The following is a 16,499-nucleotide window of genomic DNA, read 5'->3' on the forward strand; positions in this document are numbered from 1 at the left end:
TAGCAATTATTAGTGTTTTTGTATTTCCTGACCTGTGTGCGCTGATTGCTTCTTTTTAGCCATACCTAATTGGAAGAGAACAAGAAGACCTGGACAGCCGCACACCGGAATGGATAAATCCGTCTTTTTATTCAAAATACAGGATCATGGAGTACACAAAACATGACTGTGGGGTGGTACAAAAATAGTTGACGCGTTTCGCACTTACACCAAGTGCTTACTCATAGCATAGGTGTGCGGCTGTCCAGGTCTTCTTGTTCTCTTCTACTTGCATCAGCATTTAGCCAGCACCTGGGGCTCTTCTCTTCCTGGAGGTAATGAGACACAAGCACTCTGCTTTAAGCCCTTCTTTAAACGGAGGATCCCACATTATCTTGTCATACCTAATTGCCGTAAGTACAGACGCTGGTTCTGATGAACGCTTTTGTGTGTTGTAAAAAGCTTCAGGATGAACTGGATCCTTCCTAAAATTCCAGGAAGAGATAGTCACAGCCCTTCTGTTTCCAGACGGTGCTATGACCTACCTTCCTAACACAAATGCAGTGAGCCAGCTGCATGAGAGGCATTTTCTGTATGTCCTCCCTGGTACCCCTACCCAAAGAATACCCCAAAGAGGATGTCGTGTCTGCAGAAAACGCGGATTTAGGCGTGACACTCGCTTTTATTGTCTCTCCTGTCCTGACCAACCTGGTCTCTGCATCAGTGACTGTTTCAAACGCTACCACACGCTAGTGGAGTATTAGCGTAGGCTACAGCGCTACACAGTCCAAGGGCACACTAACACAGGGTCTTGAAAGATGAGATTGCCATCACATTTTGAGAGGCCCTAATCTGGAACGTTCACAGTTTACAGTTTTTATAAATGTGGAAAAAAAAATGCATACAAAAAAATATAAAATAAAAAAGCCAAAAATTATTGTAGTTTTATTTTTCTTCTCTCTCTCTATTCTCTCTCTTATGTTCGCTCTCTACTGTCCGCTCTATTGTTTGCTCACTATTGTTCTATATCTATTGCTCTCTCTCTGTTACTGTATTTTAGAACTGTAATGTTTTATTTTTACTATGTTTTATTGTATTTGCTTTGCAGGTATGGTATGTCTTACTGTTATACTGTAATGTTACTTTGTTTTATTGTTAACCATCATTTGCTTAGCAGGTACGCTATTCAGCTGCAGCACAGGTTTATTTATTCTGACAGCAACAGCGTTTGCTCCCACGATACAAAAAAGCTGTGACTCCAGCGCTGCCAGAGGTGATTTCACCACCACAGATAAAAAAAAGAGCATATATGCCGAAGCATGGGGGCAGGGGTGGAGGAGCGACTTGCTCCTAACAATAGGGGCGGATTGCCCCCATGCTTCGGCATATATTTTTTAGGCACAGATAGCGTTAAAAAAAGTTTTATTTTACTATGTTTTATTGTATTTGCTTTACAGGTATGGTATGTCTTACTGTTATACTGTAATGTTACTTTTATCTTGACAGCAAAAGCGTTTGCTCCCACGATACGTAAATCAGCGACTCCAGCGCTGTAGGAGGTGATTTCACCACCACAGTTAAAAAAGAAATGGTGCATGTATGCCCATCATTAGAGGTGGGTGGATGAAGGGCAGTATTCTAATGGTGGGCATACCCACCGATCAATCTCTTTTTTTCCTTCAGCCCACAGGCTGCATGAAAAAAAGAACATTACATTATATGCCCAACAAGGACCAGCAACGTATTGGTATGTTGCTAGACTTGGTGAGTGGTTATACCAGAATTATGCCTGCAGGTTTAGGCATCATCTTGGTATCATTCTTTTCAGCCAGCGGTCAGCTTTTATGTAAAAGCAATCCTAGTGGCTAATTAGCCTCTAGACTGCTTTTACAAGCAGTGGGAGGGAACGCCCCCCCCCCCACTATCTTCCATGGTTTTCTCTGGCTCTCCTGTCCCAACAGGGAACCCGAGAATGCAGCCGGTGGTTCCGCCAGCTGACCATAGAGCTGTTCATAGACCAGAATGGCTTCAATCATCTCTATGGCCTAAGAAACCGGACACTATGAGCATTTCATGACTTAGATTTCGCCAGATATAAACAGCGCCATTGGGAAATTGGGAAAGCATTTTATCACACCAATCTTGGTGTCATCAGATGCTTTGAGGGCAGAGGAGAGATCTAGGGTCTAATAGACCCCATTTTTTTTTTAAAAAGAGTACCTGTCACTAACTATTGCTATCATAGGGGATACTTACATTCACTGAGATAACAATAAAAATGATTGATTAAAAAATAAATAAATGAAAGGAACAGTTAAAAAAAAAAAAAAAAAAAAAAGCACCCCTGCCCCCCCGTGCTTATGCGCAAAGGCGAACGCAAGCGTCGGTCTGGTGTCATATGTAAACAGCAATTGCACCATACATGTGAGGTATCACCGCGAAGGTCAGATTGAAGGCATTAATTTTAGCAGTAGACCTCCTCTGTAAATCTAAAGCGGTAACCTGTAAAGGCTTTTAAAAAGGTATGTAGTTTGTCGCCGCTGCACGTTTGTGCGCAATTTTAAAGCATGTCGTGTTTGGTATCCATGTACTCGGCATAAGATCATCTTTTTTCATTCATCAAACATTTGGGCAGTATTGTGTGTTTTAGTGCATTAAAATAAGTGTGTTTTTTCCAAAAAAAATTGCGTTTGAAAAATCGCTGCGCAAATACTGTGTGAAAAAAAAATTGCAACACCCACCATTTTAATCTATAGCCCCTTTGCTTTAAAAAAATATATAATGTTTGGGGGTTCAAAGTAAATTTCTTGCAAAAAAAAAAAAAAAAGTTTTCATGTAAACAAAAAGTGTCAGAAAGGGCTTTGTCATAAGCTTCTAAATGTTGTGCATAAAATGGCAGGACAGTTCAAACCCCCCCAAATGACCCATTTTTGGAAAGTAGACATCCCAAGCTAGTTGCTGAAAGGGATGTTGAGTCCATGGAATATTTGATATTTTGCTACAAGTTGCAGGAAAATGACACATTTAAAAAAAAATTTTTTTGCACAAAGTCGTCACTAAATTATATGTTGCTCGAACGTGCCATGGGCATATGTGAGATTACACCCCAAAATATATTTTGCTGCTTCTCCTGAGTACAGGGATAATACATGTGTGAGATAAGTAGGTGATAGGAGGAATGTCCTAGTAGATACGGCACCTCATCTCTTAAAGAGTATTCAATTAGAAGCAAAGGAAATGGGATTATTGCGGTGCCACAAATAAATTGGAACAAATTTATTTTAAAATTTATTTTTTATTTTATTAGTATCAAAAGCTAAAAAGTATATATAAGTAATACATATACATTATATATAGAAAATTTCAAAAACAAGAACACCATAATACAATTCAAAATAATGACCGTCACCACTCATGTTGAAAGGTGATCGCTGGTCACTTCTTCCCAACTAGTTTCGCCAAAACATTGGCTTCATCAGGGGAATATACAAATTAACACAGAAAGTAAAAACACTGGAAAAGGAAAAAAGGGGATATGTTATTGGATTGAATCCACATAATATGGTATAATAAAGGCGAACTGTCATATCACAAAACGGTCAAAATACTGTCCAGCCCATGTCCCCGGCCTCCCAATCCCCACGCCTGAAACGTACCATGCAGGAGTTCCAGGACACAAGGAGAGCACCACCAGACCACTGAGAATAATAGTCACACTCAGCCCTGTATTTGACTACAGGGGAATCAAAAGGCGCCTAAGAAATGAAAATTAGCATATAAATATTCAATTATTCATTAATTAATAAGGGGAACTAAGCCTCAATTAAATACCCTAATTATATGCGAGAAAGACACCCAATGGTGCGCGGGAAGAATCACGGCACAATGGTTGGATGCGAAAATCACGAAATATATGTATAGCCAAAAGGAACTAAAAAATAGTACAAATTAGTGATATTGGTGAGATGACCAAGATATTATATAGGCTAAATAAGTTAATGACAGATACTTATAGTAGATTTTAGAGAGCTAATTGGATAGTTAATTAACTATGAGTGCTTACCAAAGATGCGCATATTGCTGAAGGCAAAGGTGCACACTAAACATGAGATTCCGCCATTATAAAGGCTGAGCACTGGAACCTCCCCGACATATCCTCCAAATTGCACCAGTAAACTTGGTGATCTATGTGAGAATCCAATGCAAATAGGTGTACTGTCAGCATGGAAACCAACCAGCGTCATAGGGTTAAACAGCAATAGAGAAAATGAAAAAAACTCCCGCATAGGGTAGGAGAGAAGGAGGTACAAAGTTTTTACCTTTAACAAGTATCGCCTGGCCACCGCACTTATCCCACAACAGGTAAGTAAGGATTACTGAGATGTGGCAGCCTTTTAAAACCCCCACCCGATCAGCATGACTTAATCAGCCAATCGGGAGCAGACGAAGGGCGGACGGGGCGCATGCGCAGTAGCCAAAGCCACCAGCCTACACTACCCAGAGGGCCGAGCGTAGAGTGTGTGAGACTTTTTGGGAGCCTAGCCTTGTACAGTACCCCGAAAACCAAGCACCGCATTCAGGCTTTCTAAGGGCATAAAATGGGGATTTCTCTTCCTCACTATCTAACACAGTTTCGGAGGCCATGAAATGTCAAGATAGCACAAAACCCCCCCAAATTACCCCATTTTGAAAAAAGACACTTCAAGCTATTTGCTGAGAGGCATGTTGAGTCCATGTAATATTTTATATTTTGCCACAAGTTTCGGGAAAATTATAATTTTTTTTTTTTTACCGAAAGTTGTCACTTAATGATTTATCGCTCAAACATGCCATGGGCATATGTGAAATTACACCCGATGTTTGGGAGCCTAACCGCGTACTGGACCCCGAAAACCAATTACCGCCTTCAGGCTTTCTAAGGGCGTAAATTTTTGATTTTACTCTTCAATGCCTATCACAGTATCGGAGGCCATGAAATGCCCAGATAGCACAACCCCCCCCCCAAATGACCCCATTTTGGAAAGTAGACACCCCAAGCTATTTGCTGAGAGGCATGTTGAGTATTTTGCAGATCTCACTTTTTGTCACAAAGTTTTGATAATTGAAAAAAGAAAAAAAAATAAATTTTTCTTTTCTTTCTTCATTTTCAAAAACAAATGAGAGCTGAAAAATACTCACCATGCCTCTTAGAAAATACCTTGGGGTGTCTACTTTCCAAAATGGGGTCATTTGGGGGGGGGTTGCTATCTGGACTTCAGGGCCTCCGAAACTGTGATAGGTAGTGAGGAGTAAAATCACCATTTTACGCTCCTTAGAAAGCCTGAAGGCGGTGATTGGTTTTCGGGGTCCTGTACATGGCTAGGCTTCCAAAAAGTCCCACACATGTGGTATCCCCGTACTCAGGAGAAGCAGCAGATTGTATTTTGGGGTGTAATTCCACATATAACCATGGCATGTTTGAGCAATATATCATTTAGTGACAACTTTGTGCTAAATAAAAACAAAAATCGTAAATTTTCCCGCAACTTGTGGCAAAATATAAAATATTCCATTGACTCAACATGCCTCTCAGAAAATAGCTTGGGGTGTCTACATTCCAAAATTGGGTCATTTGGGGGGGGGGGGGGTTTGCTATCTGGGCATTTTATGGCCTTCGAAACTGTGATAGGTAGTGAGGCGTGAAATCAAAAATATACGCCCTTAGAAATCCTGAAGGCGGTGTTTCGTTCTCGGGGTACTGTACGCGGCTAGGCTTCCAAAAAATCTCACATGTGGCATGTGTAAGCACTATATAATTTAGTGACAACTTTGTGTAATTTTTTTTTTTTTTGTCATTTTTCAATCACTTGTGACAAAAAAATATAAATATAATATAATATTCAATGGGCTCAACAAGCCTCTCAGCAATTTCCTTGGGGTGTCTTTTGGGGGGGGGGGTTGTATTGCCCTGCCATTTTAGCACCTCAAGAAATGAGATAGGCAGTCATAAGCAGTCATAAACTAAAAGCTGCGTAAATTCCAGAAAATGTACCTACAACAGCTACAACTTTTGCACAAACCAATAAATATACGCTTATTGACTTTTTTTTACCAAAGACATGTGGCTGAATACATTTTAGCCTAAATGTATCACTAAAATTTAGTTTATTGGATTTTTCTTATAACAAAAAGTAGAAAATATCATTTTTTTTAAGATTTTCAGTGTTTCTCTTTTTAATCGCAAAAAATAAAAATCACAGAGGCAATCAAATACCATCAAAATAAAGCTCTATTTGTGGGGAAAAAAAGGACGCAAATTTAATTTGGGTACAACATTGCATGACCGCGCAATTACCAGTTAAACAGCGCAGTGCCAAATTGGTCATTGAGCAGCCTAATCTTCTGGGGCTAAAGTGGTTAAATAAGTTAAGCTTTCACCTAGGGGAGGTCCATGAATGAAAGATAAATATTTCCCCTATACCTACAGAGATATGTAAACATTTTTCTAATGTATATAATTTTTTTTTATTGAATTAGGCATTGATTGGGCACCTGAGAGCAATCGAATTGTGACATGTGGCACTGATCGAAATGCCTATGTTTGGACTCTGCGAAACAATGTGTGGAAACCAACTCTCGTCATACTGAGGATTAACCGTGCAGCACGATGTGTGAAGTGGTCACCCAAGGAAAACAAGTTTGCTGTGGGCAGCGGTTCAAGGCTTATCTCCATCTGTTATTTTGAGCAGGAGAATGACTGGTGATTACAGACTATGTTATATATTGTAAACGAGTGGATAGCCAGTTCTGGGGCTTCAAATGCCTTCTAGTAGCCACATATATTAGTACTAAATTTTTTTTTAACTGTAGGTAGTAAAAAGCCACTTTAAAACTGGTTAGCCAGAGGTTGCATTCAGTGTCGGCTGGTGAAGTTTTAGGATGGGGGGGGGCGCCAGACCCCGCCCTTCCTTTTTGACCCCTCCCACTTGTTGTAAATGGGCGTGGTTTCAGCGAAAAGTGGGCGTGGCTCTAAGGTGGTGTGGATAGCGTCTGAGATGAACGAGGGATGGAGGGAGAGAGGGGTGGAGGGACAGCAGGCCCAGATCCTACACAACAATAGAAATATGTGTATTCCAGAACGTTTAACAATCAGCAGATAGAGATACTCCAAACACCTGGTGTCTTGTTTTCCAAGTCTATCTCTAATTCTTTCCTCTTTTAGCCATGAGGGTGCTTCCTGTGATGTGTCATGAGAATAAAAAAACTGCAGTTTTGGTTACTGAAGCCCCCCGATTTCTTTGTGAAGACTGAGGAGAAGAATAAATTCAACACCTTTGCCATCTCCCCATCCTTTGTAACCAGATTTCCTTCCTCATTCTTTGAGGCCAATATGGTCTGTCCTCCCTTTTTTACTGTTTATATACTTAAAGAATTTCTTGGGATTTTTTTGCTCTTCTCCGCTATGTGTCTTTCGTGTTCTATCTTAGCCTCCCTAATTGCACCCTTACATTTCTTGTTGCATTCTTTGCAAAGTTTGAATGCTGATGATGATCCCTCAGCCTTGTATTTTTTTGAAGGCCTTCACCTTTGCTTTTATATGCACTCTTACATTGGAGTTAAGCCATCCAGGACTTTTGTTCGCTCTTTTAAATTTATTTCCCAATGGGATACACTGGCTCATGGACTTATTTAATATGCTCTTAAAGTAAACCCATCTCCTCTTGTTCTTTATTCCTAAGATTTTATCCCAATTTATATCTTCTAGCAAGGTTTGTAGTTTAGGGAAGTTGGCTCTTTTGAAATTCAGTGTCTTTGTATTACCCTTATGTGTCCTAATTGTGTGATTAATACTGAAGCTAATTGACCTGTGATCGCTGTTTCCTAAATTGCCCCTTATTTTCACATCCGCGATCAGGTCTGTATTGTTGGTAATCAGTAGGTCTAGTAACGCTTTGTTTCTAGTTGGTGCGTCTACCATATGACCCATGAAATTGTCCTGCAAGACATTTAGGAACTGACGAGCCTTTGACGGCATGCGTGGTTCGTTCCGCTTAGTCTATGTCTGGATAATTAAAATCCCCCATTATGATGACACTTCCCATCCTTACTGCTAATCCAAATTGTGGTAGGTCAGTCTCCCCCTCCTCCCTCAGGTTAGGTGGCCTATAGCATACACCCAGTATTATATTCTGCTTAGTTTCATCCCTTTTGGAGCTCTACCCATAAGGATTCCATCTCCTCCCTAGCTCCCTTAGTGATGTCATTTCTCACATTCACTTGTACATTATTCTTGATATACAGGCATACCCCTCCCCCTTTTTACCCTCTCTATCCCTGCGATAAAGGGAATACCCTTGAATGGTTGCGAGCCAATCATGTGAGCTGTTGAACCAGGTCTCTGAAATTCCCACAAAATCGAAATCCTCTTCATACAACAGTATCTCTAGTTCTCCCATCTTGTCCACCAGGCTCCTGGCATTGGTGAACATGCCACATAGTTTAGACCGGTCGCATACTGTCCTCTTATTGGGTGTTTTTCCGAGATTGCAAATAGGACTTGTTACTATACTTACCTTGGGTTTATGTGCTTTAGTCAACCTACCACCCAATACTACCCCCTGGAATATGTTCCGCGCTAACTATCGCTACCTCTGGACCCCTCCCCCTTCGCCTAGTTTAAAAGCCCCTCTAACTTTTCAGCCATCTTCACTCCCAGCAGATCTGCACCTTCCTCCCTTAGGTGCAGTGTGTCCCCTCTATAGAACTGGTGACCGACTGAGAAGTCGGCCCAGTTCTCCAGGAACCCAAACCTCTCCTTACTACACCAGCTACACACTTCCCTAATCTCCCTCTGCCTTTCTGCCCTTCTATGTGGCTCGAGGTTCCGGTAGTATTTCTGAGAATACTACCTTGGAGGTCCTTTTCCCCAATTTAGCTCCTAAGTCCCTAAAATTATTCTTTAGGACACTCCATCTGCCTCTGAGTTTGTCATTGGTGCCAATGTGCACCATGACTGCTGGGTCTTCCCCAGCCCATCCCAATAATCTGTCCACCAGATCCATGAGGTGCCGAACCTGAGTGCCCGGTAGACACCATACAGTTCGGCACTTTAGGTCTTTGTGACAGATTGCCCTCTCTGTCCTTCTAAGAATTGAGTCCCCTACCACCAGAATCTGTCTTTTTTCCTTTCTCTGCGCTCCCCCCCAATCTCACTGGAGGAGTTCATCTTGCACATGCCATAACTTGATACAGCTTAAAGTGGTTGTAAACCTTTACATATACCCAGTGAAGTGACTGGCCTCAGATGATACACAGAGTTGAAGCAAATCATCCTACATATGTTGTACCTGTTTATCTACAGCTGTCTTTCACCTACATTCAAAGTGCAGAATTTACACAGGATCTCCCAGCACTGAAAAGCAGGGGTCGGAGAGCTGAAGTTACATCAGTGAGGAGAGCTCTGAGAGCTGATTGGACACACCCCCCTTCATACAGCACACAGGAACAGAGCTGAGGCTGTCAATCACAGACTGTGCCCTCCCCTGTCACCATTTTTCTCTTGGTGTCAGGAAAACTCTTCAGAAGAGATTCAGGCCTGACACCTGGTGCTCTGGATTAAGACAAGCATATACTATAGAAGGATATGCTTTGTTCATATTTCATGTCTGAGGTTTACAACCACTTTAACCACTTCAGCCCTGGAAGAATTTACCCCCTTTCTGACCAGAGCACTTTTTGCAATTTGGCACTGCGTCGCTTTAACTGACAATTGCGCAGTCGTGCGACGTGGCTCCCAAACAAAATTGACGTCCTTTTTTTCCCACAAATAGAGCTTTCTTTTGGTGGTATTTGATCACCCCTGCGGTTTTTATTTTTTGCGCTATAAACAAAAATAGAGCGACAATTTTGAAAAAAAACGCAATATTTTTTACTTTTTGCTATAATATCCCCCAAAAATATATATAAAAAAATTATTTTCCTCAGTTTAGGCTGATACGTATTCTTCTATATATGTTTGGTAAAAAAAAATCGCAATAAGCGATTATTGATCGGTTTGCGCAAAAGTTATAGCGTTTACATAATAGGGGATAGTTTTATGGCATTTTTATTAATATATATTTTTTTTTTAAATGGCGGCGATCAGCGATTTTTATCGTGACTCCGACATTATGGCGGACACACCGGACATTTTTGACACATTTTTGGGACCATTGGCATTAATACAGCGATCAATGCTAAAAAATTGCATTGATTACTGTAAAAATGTCACTGGCAGCGAAGGGGTTAACCACTAGGTGGCAGTGTAGGGGTTAAGTGTGTCCTAGGGGCGTTTTTCTAACTGTGGGGGGGGGTGGCTATGTGTGACAGTTCACTGATCGCTGCTCCGATGACAGGGAGCAGAGATCGAGTGACACTGTCACTAGACAGAACGGGGAGATGCTGTTTACATCGGCATCTCCCCGTTCCTCCTCCCCATGAGGCGATCGCGGGTATCCCCACGGAGATCGAGTCCGCGGGACCCGCGACCCGACTCACGGAGCTTGGCGCGTGCGCGCGCACCCGCTGGTCGCCTCTTAAAGGGCAACGTAAAGGTACGTGATTTTGCCTGTACGTGCCCTTCTGCCGACGTATATCGTCGTGAGGCGGTCGGCAAGCGGTTAAAGGTGTAGATTGATGGCACCGGAACCTTGAGATGATGATTCTTAATTTTTTTCAATATAATGTTATTGATGTCAGTGTGAGGCAACTGGATGATAGGTGAGTAGCTTGTGTAGTGGAAATTTTAAGCTTCTCCTATAAGCAAATAATTCCATCCACTAATAAGCACAATCATAGCTCTCTTGTATAATGCCGGGAAAGCGCGATTGTTTATCGCCAAGTAACACAGACAGACGCTGGTATCACGTTGAGCTTAGCAAAATCCTGTCTACCATGGTATTCTGCTTTTATTTATACTGTAAACATGAATAATAAAAGAAGGTGGTGGCTTCAGAACACTTGTATTCTTTCAAAAGAACCAATCACACACATGTATATATTCAAATAGAATTCCAGTAGTGACGTGGTCTTCCACCGTCTGTCTGTGCGAATGCGCTTGCATGAGCGTATTGTAGCAAAACTGACACTGGGGGACATCTAACAACATACATTAAGAAAAATTTTCACACTTGTGTGCATAGAAGGATTACTAAAATCACCTTGAGTTCTGAATGCAATATTTATATCTGAAATTGAAGCACCAAACGAATAAAATTAATGTATTCTGAACGTTAATTGGATATAAAAGCCTACGTATTTCAGGAGGCAGATGTCACCCCCTTCATCAGGATTAAGTAGGACACAAGGGTTGGGAATTGAGTCAAAAAAGTTTTATAAATATACTTTTTAAATATAAAAACAAAAACATTTATACATCTATATAGTTGATTATTTGTACTAAAAATATGGATTACAACTCCTAAAGTATGGATTCAAAGTCATAAATGTAGTTATAAAAAAATATATAACAATACAAAAGAATAGTAATTATTCTTATTTATTACATTTTATACCTATTTTTATTATTTTGAATCCATATGTTCAAAATACTGAAAATGGTTATAAAAAGTAATTAATAATAACAATGATACATACTATTTATTATTATTATAATTGAATTACTTTTTATAAATGTGCTACCAATGAATCTATATAAATGCTTTTAAACCAAAGTCCACATCTAAAATATAGAAAAAAGAAATAGTCCATAGGTGCTCTTATGTAATTCCAACAAAATCCGTGCTTGAAATATTGCTCTTTCCCACAAGAAAAGGAATTGTGCGCCTCTTACCTGAAGAAATGCATCCCAGCTAATAGGGATCTCACACGCTCTATTACAATTGGAAATCAGCTGTGTTTTTGCACTCCAGAATTCAGGTAAGGACCCTCTTCATGATATATGGATTCCGCCTGGATGTCAGAAAGTATCATACAATCCTGGTTCCACCGAACATCCTGCTGATATCAGGAAGATGTATGCCGGGTGACAGCGATGAGGAGAGCTGACAGGAGCTGTGCAGTGCAGCCTATGGATGGGCTGAGAGTGAAGAAGAATAGGCGGGCATACATCACTGTCACCCGGGATACATCTTCTGATATCAGCAGGATGTTCGGTAGAACCAGGATTGTATGATACTTTCTGACATCCAGGTGGAATCCATATATCACGAAGAGGGTCCTTACCTGAATTCTGGAGTGGAATAACACAGCTGATTTCCAACTGTAATAGAGCGTGTGAGATCCCCGTTTACCTGGGATCCATTTCTTCTGGTAGGAGGCGCACAATTCCTTTTCTTGTGGGAAAGAGCACTATTTCAAGCACAGGTTTTGTTGGAATCGCATAATGGACTATTTATTTTTTCTATATTTTTAGATGTGGACTTTGATTTATAAGCATTTATATTGGTTCATTGGTAGTGCACTTATTTTTTTGTATATGTATTTGAGTTGAGTATTTAAGCCTTTATGAGTTGCGGCACCTTTATATTTACTATATACTACTATATATATTCAATAGATAGATTGATCTGAGGGGTAAGCGCAAGATATTTACTTTTTTTATAAGTACTTATGTTATTGTGAATGCATATTAGGAGTTGAAATCCATATTTTAGTACGAATAATCATACACTATATTGTCAAAAGTATTGGGATGCCTGCCTTTACACACACATAAAAATGTAATGGCATCCCATGGCGCAGTCATGTTGGAAAAGGAAGGGGCCATCCCCAAACTGTTCCCAGAAAGTTAGACGCATGAAATTGTCCAAAGTATCTTGGTATGCTGACGCCTGAAGCGTTCCCTTCACTGGAACTAAGAGGGAAAACACAACCCCTGAAAAACAGCGCCCTCCACCAAATGATTTGAACCAGTGCACAAAGCAAGGTCCATAAAGACATGGATGAGTGAGTTTGGGGTGGAAGAACTTGACTGGCCTGCACAGACCTCAACCCAATATAATACCTTAGGGATGAATTCAAGCGGAGACTGCAAGCCAAGCCTTCTTGTCCACATCAGTGCCTGACCTCACAAATGGTCTATGGTCAAACATTGCCATAGACACACTCCTAAACCTTGTGGACAGCCTTCCCAGAAGAGTTGAAGCTGTTATAGCTGCAAATGGTGGGCCAACTCAATATACAGCCCTGCAGACTAAAACTGGGATGGCGTTAAAGTTTATGTGCGTGTAATGGCAGGCGTCCCAATACTTTTGGTAATATAGTGTAGTCCAGAACTATTTACCACTACCATACATTAGATATATTTTTTGAACTGCTCACTGTAGAAAAATGCTTTAGATCATAATAGGCTATAACGATAATGTATCTGTGCTGTGACTTAATTATTACAGGTGGGTGTGCAAACATATCAAGAAGCCCATAAGATCTACTATCCTTAGCTTGGATTGGCATCCAAACAATGTCCTACTCGCAGCAGGTTCAAGTGATTTTAAAAGCCGGTAAGCTGACAGTTTTTATGCCTATATAGCACTTAAACGGTAATCATCCAGAAACCTAATAGGTAAATATAATAGAATATCACCTTTTTTCTTAATGGCTAAAGTTATCTACGAAATGTTACTTTACTGTTAGATATATTTTTTCAGATTATGCGCATGCATGGTTTGCAATCTGTAAGTATAATACATGCAGATATTTACTAACCCTTATATTAATGACAGTTCTCCCTGCCATTGTCTTCATCTTTTTCTTCTTTTTTAATTAGTGGATTTGGGGAAAGCTTAGTAAGATTACACTGATACATAAGACTCATTAACCTCCCTGGCGGTATGATTATTTCGGATTTTAGGTGCTGAAAGCGGTACCATTATTTTGCATGGAAATTTGGCGTTTTATATTGTAGGTCTGTAAATCTTAACAATAACACACTTAAATCTGTCCAAACCAGAGTCTAGTAGATATCCCGGGTATGATAAAGTTTGAAACACAAAAACATAAATTATAATATAATAAATAAAAATAAATAATTAAAAAAATTAAAAAAAAATAGTAATAAAATAAATTTCCCCACAATTCACTATCGCTCAATTCTGCAAGTGTTCTAATTTACTATCGCTGTTTTCTAGCTGATCTAAAGCCACTTTTGACGTAAAGGGACACTTTTTGGTTGCTATGGACAATCTCCAGTTTCCAGGCAGAAAGAACAGTGTATATCACATAAAACTGCATGCAGGGCATAGGACAAAGCACTGGGGACAAAAGGGATGTGAAATCATTTCATACAGTACTGTAATCTGTAGGATTACAGTACTGTATGTGTTATGATTTTTACTTTTTTTTTAATTTGCCGCCAGGCTCCGCCCCCGTGCGTCGCGCCGCTCGCAGGGAACTGAGCCTGGCACGGAGAGGCTTCGGAGGAGGACAGAGCCCTCGGACACTGCGGGTGACATCGCAGGATCCCGGGGACAAGGTAAGTAACGCCGCCCCAGGATCCTGCAATGCGATCCCGAGTGTGGCTCGGGGTTACTGCTAATGGTACTGAATTTTAACCCCGAGCCACACTCGGGAAAATCGCCAGGGAGGTTAATGTTTATCAGTGCTTCTAGAGAAAATTATTCCAATTTAAAAAGCAGTGCATGAACTTAACAAAAAGAGTTAAATTCAATTAAGAAAACATGCATTTATGTGAGCAAGTCAAGTATTTTGTATGCATTTTGTCATCAGAAGCCCTAAAGTCATATCCAGTTAAAATTGAAATATTCCCTCTTTGGAGACCACTTACAATCATATAAACCACTTCAATATTCATGACCGCCACAATAAAAAAAGAAATGTATGTGCCATTTATGAATATTGAAGTGCCAGATTATGTATGTTGTTTTAACTCTTACAAATAGCCTTGCACTTGAAAGAAATGTAGCGTATTTATCGGCGTATAACACGTGCTGGCGTATAACACACACCCCAATTTAAGAGGGAAGTTTCAGGAAAATTTTTTTTTTTTTTAAATAAACCACTTTGAAGCAAACTAATGGTCAGTGAGAATCAAGGCAGCATGATCTGTGCCCATCTGCAGCTTCAGTACAGCCTGTTCTGTGCCCATCTCCCCCATCAATGCAGCTCATCATCTCTATTATGAAATCATTCCTCAATCCCTCTTGCGACTACTGTAGTGACCCCGGGAACGGTGTGTATTAAATCACTTCTGGAGTCACAGCTGGCATTTCTCGAGGCTGCAGCTATTCAAACATGATCTGTGCTGGAATCGCATTGGAGGGCAGGGGAGACTTTGGGGAAACAATAAACCCCCATTGCCTCAATAAAGAGGACCTGTCCCCTGCCTATGCTATCACATAGGGGGCCTGTTAGCCCCCTTGTGATAGCAATAAAGTTAATAAAATACTAAAATAAAAAAGTGTAAAAAAAATAATTATAAATACAAATGTAAAGCACCCAATAAAAAAAAGCGCAGCCAAAGTCGAGCATGTGTATGTACCATCAATTGTGCCAGGTATCATGCGGGGTATCTTCGCGATCGTTGGAAGGAGAGCAATAATTCTAAGGCCATAATTCACACTTAACTCTAAACTAGTAACCTGTAAAGGTGTTTAGTGTCTCCTATGTACAATTTTGGGCACTGTGTTTTTTTTGCAATTTCATAGGCATGCGCAATTTTACTAAAAAATACTAGTGCAGCGCAAATAATAATAAGAAACAGTCCTTGTGATCTCACAGATGATCAATTCCTCTTGGCAAAGGGAAGCTGATTCATTTCCATAAGGCACCAATAATCGCCAATTCAATAATATGAATGCGCTTACCGGAAACGGTGGACCTCTTAATTACAGGAGGTCATACAAGCCTGGGTCCCAAATGAACTGGGTAAATTCTGTACAACTTTACTGGATCTCGTCTATGGAAACCAACCGTCAGCTTTCCCGGGTAGAAGCACATGAACCTTCAGTGCGGTATAACATGTAGCAGTCCCAAAAATATGAGAAAGGTTCTAAGTGTATTCCATATGTAAAGATTTATTCAATAAAAAAATATTAAAAAACTGCTGTATATAACGCGCTGAACAGCGCAGCACAATGAATACAAATCTTCCACACTAAAACAGTCTGTTCGCGTCCGAACAGCTGTGAGATGGCAGCGGGTGACGTCAGAAGCAAGGCTCCTCCCCCGTACGCGGTGTTACGTCCAACGGACTTCGTCAGCGAGGGTGGAGCTTCCTTGTCACCCTAGAAGCTAATATACACGCCGACTGTCAGCAAGGTGTGTCTAGTAGCCGGAACCGGAACCCACGCTAAGAATTACTAGAATTCTAAATGGAGACACCAACCAGGGACATGGCTTATCGTTACACATATGAAAATTAATAATACATATGTGAAAACTCTATAGAAAGACGGCAACATTTAACAGTGATCTAATAAAGCCATCATAAACAAATGTGTAACTGTCTTATTTTCTAAACACATGCATACAATAAAAAGGTGTAAATGCATATGTATAGATCCCTACAAATACACACACATTAA

At 40.4% G+C, this 16,499-nt stretch overlaps 1 protein-coding gene across 1 annotated transcript in view; it reads left to right on the top strand.

Moving 5' to 3' along the window:
* Positions 1-16,499, top strand: part of ARPC1B (actin related protein 2/3 complex subunit 1B) — a 138,657-nt gene that overhangs the window by 63,082 nt on the left and 59,076 nt on the right. Inside the window, exons 4-5 of the mRNA XM_073633078.1 lie at positions 6,496-6,718; positions 13,350-13,457. Of these exons, the coding sequence (XP_073489179.1) occupies positions 6,496-6,718; positions 13,350-13,457 (331 nt within the window). The remainder of the gene's footprint in view (positions 1-6,495; positions 6,719-13,349; positions 13,458-16,499) is intronic.

Source organism: Aquarana catesbeiana, linkage group LG06 (genome assembly GCF_042186555.1).
Source record: "Aquarana catesbeiana isolate 2022-GZ linkage group LG06, ASM4218655v1, whole genome shotgun sequence".
Taxonomy (NCBI): domain Eukaryota; kingdom Metazoa; phylum Chordata; class Amphibia; order Anura; family Ranidae; genus Aquarana; species Aquarana catesbeiana.